Below are 14,038 nucleotides of genomic sequence, written 5' to 3' on the forward strand. Positions count from 1 at the left end.
CAGGAAAGCAGGGCTCCATCACGCCTAACGGTGACTTGGGAAGACAAACACCATCACTCCAAACGTCCTCCCCTTCCTTCTTCTTCCCCCAGCTTTATATGCTGAGCATGACGTCATATGGTGTGGAACATTCCTTTGGTCAGTTGGGGTCAGCTGTCCCGGCTGTGTCCCCTCCCGACTTCTTGTGCACCCCCAGCCTGCTCACTGGTGGGGTGGGGTGAGAAGCAGACAAGGCCTTGACTGTGTGTAAGCACTGCTCAGCAGTAACGAAAACATCCCTTTTAGTGTTATCAACCCTGTTTCCAGCACAAATCCAAAACATAGTCCCATACTAGCTACTGTGAAGAAAATTATCCCAGCTAAAACCAGCACATTATATAATAATATATATATAAAACACACATATATATACACACATATATCTATATAAAATCTGTCATTTTAAGCTCAAAATGTATTGCAGGTATCTTAGTGTGTCCATTTTGCATTAGGGTATAAAGATATGGGCCTGTAGGATATCAGGATTGAGTTTTGTCGCTCTTCCATTAATTTCCTTTATGGACTACAAGCACACTTTCTGTTTGTTTTGGGAAAAGGCCATTATTATTACAAGTTAAAGAGATAAAACCTGTCATGGCAGAAGAAAAAAACGATTCACTTTTAACAGAAGTCAAAAGCCCCTACTTATTAGGATATGATAGGGATGTTAAGCTCTTGACTGACTTAAAATTTCCCAAACGATATCTTTGGCTTAATCTCATGCTTTATGTAGACAATAGGAAACTTATTCTGGAAGTCTTCAGGAAGTTTTCTGGTATTTTTTTTTTCTTCACTAAAAAGTTTCGTATGTTGGGTGGGAACGACCACTTCCTTTCTTGCGTTTGGGAGGCTGAGCTGGCTTGTGTATAAAACCTTCAGCTCGATATCCATGCGGTCCTAAGGAGCATATGCTTGGAAAGAAAGATGGGTTGAAGATTTCAGTGCAGGCACTGCCACATTATTTCCTTTCATGAGTCCTAATTTTCCTTAAAAACCCTGATGCTTTCAACTTCCATACTTAGGTACTTGGTACCATGCAGTACAAAGGAGCAGAGAGACCTGATATGAGCAGAACTGTGTGTGAAAGAAATGTGTGATCTACTGATAGATGTTTATCTGGCCATTTTGCATTCCATTAGAAAATAAAATGTTCAAATTCTGTTTAAAAAGAAAAGGGTTATGGAAGAAATTTAATTGTTGAAAATAGGCACATATGAGTTACATGGAAACATCTGCTCATTCAGAATTGTATCCTAGTGGGTTTGCTCTGGTAGCTGATACTGTTTATCTGGCATACTAAAGTTAATATCAAATACCAAATGGCAAAATCTTGCATTATTATAATAACAAGAGTTGGCTTCCACAGGAACTGTTACCTGCCAGAGCTTTGTGCAATTAATATGTTAGCCACTGCATGGGAGGTAAGAGGCTGCTGTTACTAACGTCATGTTATGCTTTCTTAAACAAGTGGTGTCCATCTTTAGGCCAGCATGTCTGACTCTGCTTCATCTTGTACCTAAGAAATACTGGTTTATTCTTAGATCTCCAGGTCTTAGCCAGATGGTTTTATCCTACCACCACCCTGTGACATAGGGGAATATTAATCCAGTTTCTGGAAGAGAGACTGGAACTTGGCTTAAATTAAATACCAGCCACCAGACAGTTTTTGGCAGGGTCAAGAGCTGAGCAGAGATCTTGTCTGTCCCAATCTGTGCCGTGTTCCTTAGGACATCGTCTAGCTGTAAGTGCTTATGCTGCTATCTCTGAAGCTACCAAGTAAAAAGTCTGGTAATGACCAAGATGATGACAATTTTAATTTTATATATATTTTTTTATATATATATGTGTGTGTGTGTGATAGGTTTTCTTGCTTGAAAAACGTCTATACATAGGTGCGTTTCTCTTCAATCAGAAGAATTTTTCATCTATTTTTTCCTGCCTTCACTTTCATCTGACCTGTTGTTGAAAGAGCAATGCGTGCAGCCTCCTCTAATGAAGCAGCCAGGAGAGCATGATAGCGTGGTACGGGTGATTGCACTTCTTTTTCTGCAATAAAGGCAGAATTTCTGTTCCTTTGTACCCCTGTGTCAGTTTTAGGGACAAATAGTCCCTCGATCATCGTGAACTTGGAAGTTCATTACTGAAGTGTTGAGTATTGCTGTCCTGAAACTGAGCTGTGGCCAAATTAAGAAAGTATACATTCAATAAGCCTTTGGTTTTGGAGTCCCTGCTGTGCTACAGGAGCATGATGTACAAAGAAAGAAATTTTGTGCTTATTTAGTAGTGTTTTGTTAAAAAGGTGCAGGAGTTTTGGTTTCTTGCCTGAACTATTCAGCTTAAGAAATTTTCCAGCATTTGACGTGGTGACATATCCCAATGGCTTGCATTTGGGATTCTAATGCTTTCTGTCCAGAGATCCCGGGGAGCTCCGTATTTATCAAGTTCCGCTTTTGCAGCGCCTCTGCGAGATGAAATTACCATCGCTTGTCAGATGGGAAGACAGCAGTACGTAGTGTCACCTGCCGGAGATCGCGCTGCAGACCCATGTCAAGAGAGGAGTGGATTCCTTCCTCCCTTAACTTCAGAATCATCCTTTCATGGAAGTGAAGAACTTGCCTCGTTACATAGACAGAGGCGATGTTACACATCCTAATATGCTCCAGTAAGAAGTGCTGTCTTAACAAACAGTTTTCTCAGAAGCAGCGTGCTAACAGCTGTCAGCTTGTTTTATTTCGACGCTGGACAAGTTCACCTTCGGGGCTGCGCTGCGGCGGCTGAACCCATCCCTCCTGTAACCTGTGCATCGTCTGAACCCGGGCTCTGCCCATGGGCCTGGCTGACATAATAAACAATTGCTCTGTATAGCTTTAGTAATGTGGGCATTAATATTGATCCAGCACTGACTTCTCTAAGAACAACCAAAAAAAAAAAATGTATCTGTTATCTTGAGAACCCTCCCAAACAGCTCTAGTCTCCTTTCATTACAGGAGAGAGTTATTAGGGCAGATGGCCGAGGTGATATCCATTTGACCTATAGATGCTAACTCAAGAGTCGGATCATTAATAAGGTGGCCGGAGATAGGGAGAGATGGCAGTAAAGAGAGTTAAAAAGCAATCCTGTGCACAAAGGATTGCGCATCGAGAAGTGCCGGGTAGTGAATGAGATGGACAAAGGTGAAAAAGCTGCTGCGTGGTTTTAAATGCTCATTGCCAAATCAAGCAGATGACGCTTAAAAGCCGATGTTTTCCCATATTTGGTTCCTGCTCCTGTGTGAATCCTTCTGGAGGGAAAAGAGCCTGTAGCTCCTGAACGTAAGACAGAGATTTCACTTTCTCTAATTAACCCCCCCCAAAAAAAGTGCTTTATTGTTTTCTGCCACGGTCACAGCTGCGGTGGCTCAGGTTTGAAAGCCGCTGCCTGGCAGAAAACCAGTCCTCGCTGAGGATCAGACCGTGGCCTTGTTCCAAGAGAAATTTGGGTTTCGTTTGACCACGATAGGATTCCAGATTGTCATCTGAGCATGTCTGAAAAGTGGTGAATGTGTGTCAGTAGTTAAGTGCTCGTGAACTTCCTTAGTCCCTGGATTGTTCAGGACTGACCCAGGCAATTTTTTCCAGATGTTTTGGGGAATCCAAGTCCATATAAAAGGGATGGTAATGCTTCTGCTTCCTTGCTAAGTTGTCTTTGTGGCTTGCAGGAATGTGCATGAAAGCTGGAGCCAAGACACCCCGATTTCTAGTCTCACCTCTACAAACTGCACTTTAACCTTTTCTGCCCTTCCCTGGCATCTCCACACAAGATCACAGAAACTTCGTGGGCTCGGTGCAAACTTTACTTGGCCTTATTAAAAAAAAATAAGCATTGCTCTTTTTTTATTGTACAAAACTCCGGTCCCTGTTCTCCAAACCTCCTCTGAAATTGTTTTTTCACCTTTGATCCAGCAGCTGCTGGTTTTCTGCAATCCTGAGTAGGTAAAACATGAGAAGCACCTTGGGATGGGAAGGAGTTACAAAAATATGAAATATTGCAGTGCACTTCCGTGAGACACGGTATAACAGAGTGGCTGTTTAAGTGGACACCGGGCAGAAATCTTTAGCAAATAAATGTTCTGATTTTTCTAGCAAATGTAATTTTTTTGCTCTTCGTTGCAGTAATTTCTCTTCCACTTTATTGACTCTTTTTTATCCCCGTGTTTTTTATATTAAAATGTTTTATGTTGCTGTCTCTAAAGTCTGCATGATCAAACCCTGTCTTTCCTAATGTTTGAATTTGGCTACACTTTTCATCATGTAGCCGAGGCAGAAGACCTCTAGATCCTGATTTTAAAGTATGGTATTTGTTTTAAATTTTATCGCTCTTTAAAATTTTAAATGAAAACAAACTCTCAGTGGCAAACTAGGTTGAATGGGGTTGGGAAGGAATTGCTCGGTAGCAACCGGTGCTGTATGACATCTGATGAATGCTAATTCTTCATCCCCAAAACAGTTTTGAGCAGATAAAGGCAGCTGATTTCTGCAACAGCTTAAACAGAGATTGAAATGACTTCCATGATCTGGAAGATTTTTTTCCCCCATAGCAGGTGCAGGCTCGGTCCACAGTGATTTCTCAGTTATACTCTAACTTTGCAGTTTAAAAAATTTAATGTCAGTGCCCAGCCAGGCAAAACCTAACTCCCTAACATTTCTGTTTTTCACGGAAGGCTAAGACTTTATCCTCAGGCAAAGTCTCCTCTCTGGGCTGGCTGCTGTAAATCCTCTGGGCCCTGGCAAAAGCCAGAGTTGCTAGCTCATTTTACTTAATTTGTGATGCTGGCAAGATTTGTGCTGCAGCCCAGGGCTCTTGACTCAAGTCTCCTAAATCAGAGCATTGACACATTACAGTAGAGAAGGACCAGCACAGAAAACCTGAAAATGAATGCTCGAAAAGAGATATTTCAGAAAGATGCTGTCTTCCAAAGCTTTAAATGGCGTTAGTGTAACGTTGTAAGTTTCTCGGCATTTGTTTCTTTAAAACCACCTGCTCATTAAGTTGCGTTTTAGCCACTGTCATAATAAATGTTTTTTGCTAGGTATTTCATGTGAGAATCTTAGGGCACCTGACATCTTTCCGCAGAAACCCTGCTAGACAAAATGTCATGCGTTTTTGCAGGTGGGTAAACAGACACATGGGGTAAAGTGAAGTGAGGTTGTCTGCGCAGGAATGTTAACTGGCATAGGTGTAATGACGTAATTACAGCAAATATAAATGTGTCAGGTTAACGCTGGTGTGGACGTTCTTATTCCAGACTAAGAATCCTTTTTTTCTGCTTGGATAATTCCATTTTGAAAGTGAGCAAGTGTATCCAAGAGGATAAAGTGCTTGGCTGTGGTTGGGGAGATCAGAGGTTCTCTTCTTCTCAAACCTGCTGTGGATTTGCTGGGAGATCTCAAGTGAATTTTCTCCTTTCTTTGCACCATCATGTGACACATGTAGGACTGAAGATGGTCATATATGCAGGGGAAAAAAAAGTAATTGCTAGTAAACAAAAAAACAGAGCAATCACACAGGTGGTGTCCACGCTGGCTTGAAACAGTTGGTGCCTGATGTCCACACTGCATGTTTCAGGTTTATCTTATTTTCAAAAGCTGGTTTTTTGGTCTCATAGCCTGAATGCCCATTTGCGACTGGAGCCCGTTAGGTGTATTTCTCTGGCAACGTATCTTTCACTTTGGTTTCACTATAGCAGGAAGCCAGCACATGGACTCCAGGATTGCTCCATGATGCGAACAAAACAACAGTAAGTGGGGATGATGGCGAGATGCATTTCAAAGGCGTGCTCCTGATCCAAACCAACACGCACAAGAGCGATGCTGGGGTGTTCCCATGTAATCATAACAGATAACGTCCGTGTGCAGCAAGCTCTTAAGATGGTATCAGAGACAGAACCTGGCAGGTTGAATGGGGCTTAGTCCTCTGCTTTAACCTTCAGACTGTGCTGCTTCAGGAAAAACAAACCAGGTTTAGGAAGACATTTTCCTAGTAGTTAATCTGCAGTCAAAATTGTGTGATATATAAGCAAGACAGCTAATTCCAGTGAATTTTACTTTGATGTATGCTTTGCAGTCCTCTTTGTTACAGCAAAAAATGCTTCAACCTCTCTCCCTTTGTTTAAAATGAACAAAACAGGTTCGTGGTGGTGGTATTGTTGTTGTTGTTGTTGTTGTTGTTGTTGTTGTTATTCGTGAAGCAGGTTCCCAACAACTGCAGTAAGAAATAATCAGGACAATTTTAGGTAGAATTCACACTTTGGACCTGCTCCACAAGGTCTACCATCATTGGAAAGCTCTCCCTCATATCCTTTGTTCACGGGTTTGATGTTGCACTGTGATGAGGGCGCCTGCCAGTTGTGATGGTGGCTGATGTGAGACAGAGGAGATGCCACACTTTCCTTCCAAGCAGACCAGTAAGAAGTTGTTAGGTGGCCAGTTATCTCCTATGGGCTGAGATGCACGCGAACGTTTGCTCTGATGTTTGTTTCTGTAAAACACATTTTAGTTATCCTAATGCTTTTTTAAAATGTTCTTTGTTACAGAAGAGGAAGAGGAACAGGTGCCTACCGATGGAGGTACATCTGCAGAGGCCATGCAGGTGCCACTGGAAGAAGAAGGGGATATGGAAGAGGATGAGGCAATTAATGATGAGAACTACTTGAGCAAGAGACCGTTAGAAAGTCCTGATGCTGAGGAATTTCCACCTGTGAAACGGCCAAAACTGTCTGTTTCCAAAGGGGACACCTTGGACGGAGCTTTGGAACCACGTGAGCCTCTTAGCTCAATAAATACTCAAAAAGTACCACCAATGCTTTCTCCAGTTCATGTTCAGGACAGTACAGACTTAGCCCCTCCTTCACCAGAACCACCAATGTTGGCTCCCATTGCAAAATCGCAAGTGCCAACCCCCAAAACTTTAGAGGCAAAGCCGTTAGTACCCAAAACAAAGTCCAAAACAAGTTCTCCGGGACAGAAGACAAAATCACCTAAAACTACACCCTCACCAGTGGTAACTGGAAGTCCCATACGTTCACCAAAAACTGGATCCAAAGAAAAAAAGTCACCAGGTCGCGCCAAGAGCCCAAAAAGCCCTAAAAGTCCAAAGGTTCCTGCTCACGTTCCCCAACTACCTGTCAAGCCTGAAACACCAAGTAGAACCCCCCTGGCTGCATTAAGTGACAAGATAGGAAAGGAAAACATTCAAGTAAAACAAGGACAGGTGCCACCTGAGCCTGCCACCAAGCCAAATATTGAAAACCAGACTAAGAAAGTACCAGTAATGGACAAGACCATTGATGATTCAATCGATGCTGTGATTGCTCGTGCGTGTGCAGAACGAGAACCGGATCCCTTTGAGTTTTCCTCTGGTTCCGAATCAGAAGGGGAAATTTTTACCAGTCCTAAAAGACTTTCTATTTCAGAGACTACAACTCCTAAACCTTCTGTTTCTGCCAATAATGCAAATAAGGCAGGAGCAACTCCAATACCTCCCTCAGGTGGGACTTCAAGTTCAGACATTTCATGGACAATGGATGACTCAATTGATGAGGTCATTCGAAAGGCAAACATGGGGACACCTTCTAATCCACCTACCAATTTCACTTACTTCTCCTCTCCTTCTGCTTCACCACCAACTCCAGAACCTCTTCTCAAAGTCTATGAGGAGAAAACCAAGTTGGCTTCATCAGTAGAAGTGAAAAAGAAATTGAAAAAGGAGCTGAAGACAAAAATGAAGAAGAAAGAAAAACAAAAGGAAAAAGATAAAGAGAAAAACAAGGAGAAAAACAAGGAGAAAGAAAAGAACAAGGAGAAAGATAAAGACAAGGAAGGAAACAAGGAGGCAAAATTTCAGTGGAAGGAACTACTCAAAGATGATGATCTTGATCCCTATAAATTCAAACTAAAGGACTTTGAGGATGCTGACACAAAAGTAAAGTTGAAAGATGGCAATACCAAAAAGGAGAGAGAAAAACATAAAGATAAAAAGAAAGAGAAAGAGAAAGGCAAAAAAGACAAGGATAAAAAAGACAAAGAGAAACTTAAAGATAAGGGTAAGGAAGATAAGATAAAGGCTCCATCAGCACCTCTTGTGTTACCTCCCAAAGAAATGTCTTTGCCCTTGTTCAGCACACCAACTGCCATGAGGCTTCCCAGCATGTTACCTTCCTTGTCTCCAATGCTTCCTGAAAAACTGTTTGAGGACAAAGAGAAACCAAAAGAGAAGAAGAAAGACAGAAAAGAGAAGAAGAAAAAGAAAGAAAGGGAGAAGGACAAAGAAAAGGAAAAGAAGGAGAAGGAAAAGGAGAGGAAAGAAAGAGAAAAGAAAGAGAAAGAAAAAGAGAAACACAAACATGAAAAGGTAAGCTGTTTAGATGAGTTGAGATGGCATACTGGCTTGAAAAATGCACGTGGACTCCTGTATTTGCTGCTGAGCGTTGTTTAAGAGCTTTGAGGAGATGTGTGATTACAGGTTTGGTATTTTTTAAAAATAACAGCTCCAAGGAAGACGTCCCCCAAGAGTTTCAGGGATGGTCGCACCTCTTTGGAAGACAAAACAATGGAAGTTCAATTTTGTGAATTTGAAATGTGAGATTGTCCTTCTGGTTTTCCTGAACTCGCTTTTCACTTTGAAAAGCTGGGGCTCAGACTGAACAACAGCACACACACAACAAATGTATGTAGTGTTGCAGTGCACAGATTTTGTTCTGTACGTTTCCACTAGTAGGGCCAGCAACCATATACCTTCCATATAAACTTTACATTTAGTTTCTAGAAGTCTACTGTTTCAAAGCTTGTAGAAGTCTGTAAATTACCAGGTGGACAGAAATGAGGAGCAGACTGCCTTCAAATAAACAAGTTCACCAGTTATCTCAGACATTCAGAAGAGCTGCTGAATCCTCTCTTAGCAGGACCGCCCCCTGGTTGCTCCCATTTGTTTGAAGTAAGAAAATTGTTTTCAAATTATGGTCTAAATGTTCAAATGTCACCTTTCGTTTTGAGTCTTATGCTTGAGAGAGAGAGGAGGAGAGCTAGTTTTCAAGTGGGTTGAGCTCCTTCCACTCCTGTAACTCTACTGATTTACATCAGCCAAAGATAATTTCTTCTTTCCACTATCACCTAATCTTGAGAATATATTTAATATTTAAGAAATGAAACCAGCATATTTGCATGTTATCAGATTTGAAATCCCATTAGAAACAGCTCCCCTAATTCAGGGTTTGCTCTAATTTTTTTTGTCACTTCACCTTATAATACGCATTAAATTGTTAATATTAAAAAAAGAAGAAAAAAGAAGAAAAGAAAGAGATTGTCTTCATATGTGATAACCTTGGATACAGGATTTCCTAATCTCTATCCTTGGCATTAGGAAGCACTATGTAAGTTCTGGTTTTACCAAGATGCTCTTTACATCCTGCTTTGAGTGTAATACTCAGTTCGTACAAGCTCAGATTTGGGACATTTCTCACTTTCCTTTTTGGCCACTGTACCCTGTTGTGCTACCTGCTGGACTTGAAACAAACTGCTGATCTCAAAACTTGACATATTTTTTAAGTTGACAAATGGTTTTTCAGTGCAGAATCGGGGTGATCTGGAGAACTAACATTTATCTGCTGTGGATGAGTCGGTGATCGACAGGGTGGTGGTCGAGCTGTCCGTGTTAATGTAATGTCTGATTTTAGACTGCAGCAACACTTTCACGGGTTCCCCATTTTGTCTGTCTGCCCCTCATGCCTGAGATGTTTTGTCAGTCATTCATTGAGAATTTCTGCAGAGATTTCTTTTTAAGTTAAATATGTGTGTATATAAAATAGACACGAGTTGCTTGTTTTTCATATATTCGATTTTGCATCTCTTCTGCAAATCTCTGTATCTAGTTTGCTTTAGAGCAGTATAACAGATACACAAACAAATACAAACTGGTAAAGCTCCAGTATAGACTGAGCATATATATATTAGGAAAAGGAGTTCAACGGTAATAAAAACTTGGACAAATTAAATTGACAAAGCTGCCCATTACCTTGGCAAAAAGTCCCTGTCAAAAGATAAACTTTAAAGCTAGAATGCATGAAAGAGTCCCCAGATAGAATTAAAATTTAAACTGATTCTTGATAGATAAGCTTTTTTTAAATCCACCTCTTTGCTGCAAGTCAGGATTTTAAAAATAAATTTCCCCTTTAAATCTCTTGAGCGATTTTCATTTTTTGCAAGGCCGCACTGCTGGTGTCCTGGAAAAATGGAGAGTTAGAGCTTTATCAGTTGGTGCCCTGAGGTATGTGGCAAAGAAGCTAAATCCTTGAAGATTAGCAAAAAAAATGCAGCACATGGCAATAAGGGGCTTATATGACTACTAGTATTAGTTCAGGTGAAAGAAGTATTGCTTATACATAAAACTGGACAAATCCACTGACAATGTATTTTTAGTTAGCTACAAAGGAGTCTTATATTGCTGGACTTTACCTCTTTGGTGATTTGGGAAGCTTAGTAATCCACTGTAAATGCTCTTCTGCTGGCCCCAATTCCCAGTATTACTCCAGAATGCTGCTCTTTCGTTTTAACCCCTAAAAGTACATGTTTCCTTAATTTAGCTTTTAGATCACACAATGACTTATTTAGCCAGCAGTTGTGCTGTAAGAGCAAATGATCAAGTTACTGCTCGGACGCGTAACCTTCAGCGGCGCGTCCGCTTCGGAGGCATAGGCACAACCTGAAAGATGAGTTTGTGGGCTAACTGCAGCTTCAGCTCGTGATGGCCAGTAGAAAAAATCAGATTTCTATTTCTAATATTGCTATACTTAAACAAAAGAGTGACTCCACGGTAATGTTTCCATTTTTCAGTATCGCCATAGTTATTACGTAAGTGTGCATTCCATCCTGTTGGGGAATTGAAGCTTTTTATCAAGTTTTCCCTGTAAGTTTGCCCCAAGCTGCTGGAAGACACAGAACAGCAACCGGTACTCTGCATAAATGGCAGAAAGAAGAAGCCGAAGGCTGCGTGCTAGAAGTGTTCGGTGGTGGGACCGAGGAAGAGGAGCTTTTGCGTAGGGCTTGCCTGCAGCTCTGTGCTCTGCAGTAAGTGTTGGGGTGCTGCCCTTGGAGCCAGGAAAGGAGACAGTGAGCTGGGCCGCTGCCTTGCATGCACTACCAAATTAAAAGCAAACAGTTGAAGCAGTTACACCCCACTTCTACGATGGAGATTACCGGGCGTGCTGTAGGAGTGACTGAGCAGCTCACGAGGCAGCTGCTGACCCAGTTTCAGATAATCTTAATACGCTGAGCTGTAAACTAAAGCAGTTGAGGAACAGCTTCGTGAGAAATGGAGCCACCCTTGCATTGGGGCAGGGCTTGCCAGAGCTGCCCCAAAGTAAACTGCCCTTACTCGTGAATCAAAATCCTATCATCGATGTAGAGGAAAACCAGGGTATCCCAGATGTAACTGTGAATGCTCCTTAATTTTCCCTCTGCTCCAGTCATGCAAACCCTGCACACAAACCCACGTTGTAGAAAGATGCTTCCTCTCCTCTTGTATCAAAGGATAAGATTTAGGGTTGTCGTGGAGCCCAGTTTTCCTCTCACAGCAGACTGCGATGTTGGTATCTGAGCATAAAGAAGTGTTTTATGTGCTTTTCTTCTGCTGCATGAGCCCGCACCAGCGTTGTTTAGAACATCTTGGTGGTATACAAATAATAATAATACAAAAGACCTTAATACAAAGGGTGGATGACATGAGTATCTTTCCTGTGCTGTGTGCTGGAAGCTAAGTAGCAGTGCTTGTCCTAGGAAGTTTTGTATTTGAGATAGGCACTACAGAAGGAGGAAAAACCTGCAGGAAAAGAGGTAAGATAATCTAAGGCATGTGCCTGAGCCTCCTGTACCCAGGTTTCAATTCCATATCTCTATCCAGTGGACGATGCTACAGGTTAAGGTGCTGGGAAAGCAGTTAAGAGACTTACCTGTGGAAAGTGGCAGTGAAATTGTTCCAGGCATTAGGAGCTCCAGAGGAAAAAACTTCCTGCAACACTCTAGGGGAATGACGTAACAAAAAAATCGTGCTATATAAACAAAAAAGTAGAGGGAGACCTGTGGAGTAGACTAATACATATCCATGGAGAGCTTTATTGAAAAGCATGGTTAACTGCGTCAAAACAAGACTCGGGCTGCAGCCCTTCTCTGTCTGAAGTAGACATCTCCTAATGAGCAGCTCCGATTATTTGGGCAAGGTGCGTGGCACGGGACTTTGTCATTACCATTCCTCAATGTAAGTCCTAACTGAGTCCTCCCACTCTGGCCTGCCATCTCCTGTGCTGCTTTCTGTGCTTTGAATCGATTGTTTGCCCTCCCTTTCTTTATGAAAGCTTTTTAAAACAGATTTCTCCCACTGAGAGTTGCTTGGGTTTCCATTTAGAGTATGCATAATATTTTTGTCTCTTCAAGTTCCTGGACCAGATTCAGCTAAGTGGTTATTTTATTAAATACAATGATGCACATGCTCAAAATGAGATCAGTCTCCCTCTCTTTATATATATAAAAAATGTATATACACTTATATGGATATAAGTTGAGCGACTATGGCGTATCATTACAATGTCAACTGTAAAATCTGAGATGATTCTGTACAGGTTTTGCGAAGCACTAGCTCAATGGGAGTTGGTAATTCTGGCAGATACTAGTTCAAAGAGTTTAAGGACATATTCAAGTGGTCTAAAGCCCACCAGATACTGAGGCTGGAAACCAGGCCATTTGAAAAATAGCCATTAAAAACCTCAGCCTAGTTGCATTAAAAAGCAGTGGGTCTGTTATACCTGTGTGGATAAGCACTTTCATAAAGTACTCAGTGTTGGTGCTTGGCGTTTATTTGCTTCCTCTGTGTCTAATTTTTATTCAAGAGGGTCACAGTACATTTATGTGATGAACCTGGGAAATAATTGAATTTAAATCTCAGAAAAAAGTGCAAACACCTGTGGGCACCTATCAAGTTTGACTGCTAAGGTCAAAGCATTTCATGTCGATGTTTAGAAATATACTGGGGGGTTTTGTGTCTAGAAAAATACTATATCTGGAAGATTTGTTAACAAAGTGTATGAGCAGGTACAAATGCAATGAAATTTCAAGTTGACTTTTTAGTCTAGAATTCATATTTGTGATTTGTTATGGCTGGGAGCTCCCAACAAACTCTGACCATCCATGCTACAGCGTGAAGCATAAGAGAGCGGTGTTCAGTCTGTCATAGGTCTGTCTCATTAATCCGATGTACTCTATTTGGTTAACTCCATCAGTGCTTTCATGTAATTAATATATTTTGGGAGTCTGCTTGCAGTCTTTGATTGATGATTGTGTTCCCGTGTACAGATAAAGGTGGAACCAGTTGTTCCGGCTCCATCACCGGTTATTCCTCGGCTGACATTAAGAGTGGGTGCAGGCCAAGACAAGATGTAAGTACAAATAAATCCATCTGCAAGGTGTATGCTTACCACAGTTCATCCTCTGGCACTTGCGGTAGCTCTTATTTTCAGTGGGAAACGCTTAAAAATTAGTGGTAAATGATATTCATACAGCTATGGCATCTTTTGACCGTTCTAATGAAAAATCAAGCGGAACGCTTACCAATAGAAACTTTTTGGACATTTTGCCCTTTTTTTTCTACTCTCCAAGTAAGACCCATCATCTTCCATCCATCCTACTGTGTTTCCCACTCTGTGCCTTTCTAGGGCATGGATTACAAGACTCCATCTAGACTCGTATGATGCCTCCAGTGACATTTAGTGAGGTTTCCGTAATGGGTGGTTATCCCTAGTGTAACCTACAGCTAAGTTTCATAATGCTTTTGAGCTGACAGTTGTTTTATGCTTTAAAACATAACAGTTGAAATTCCTTTATACGCGTCTGTTTCATTATAACTGTTGATGATTATTCATGAGTGTACCTAACGCATTTCAAATGTTGGTTCATTAGCTCCCTAATTATTGGGTGC

The 14,038-nt window shown here is 41.4% G+C and overlaps 1 protein-coding gene across 1 annotated transcript in view; it reads left to right on the forward strand.

The window, feature by feature from the left end:
* Nucleotides 1–14,038, forward strand: part of TAF3 (TAF3 RNA polymerase II, TATA box binding protein (TBP)-associated factor, 140kDa) — a 109,786-nt gene that overhangs the window by 72,819 nt on the left and 22,929 nt on the right. Inside the window, exons 2-3 of the mRNA XM_009321742.1 lie at nt 6,612–8,428; nt 13,417–13,499. Coding sequence (XP_009320017.1) covers nt 6,612–8,428; nt 13,417–13,499 — 1,900 coding nt within the window. The remainder of the gene's footprint in view (nt 1–6,611; nt 8,429–13,416; nt 13,500–14,038) is intronic.

This window comes from Pygoscelis adeliae, unplaced genomic scaffold (assembly GCF_000699105.1).
Source record: "Pygoscelis adeliae isolate BGI_AS28 unplaced genomic scaffold, ASM69910v1 Scaffold202, whole genome shotgun sequence".
NCBI classification, from domain to species: domain Eukaryota; kingdom Metazoa; phylum Chordata; class Aves; order Sphenisciformes; family Spheniscidae; genus Pygoscelis; species Pygoscelis adeliae.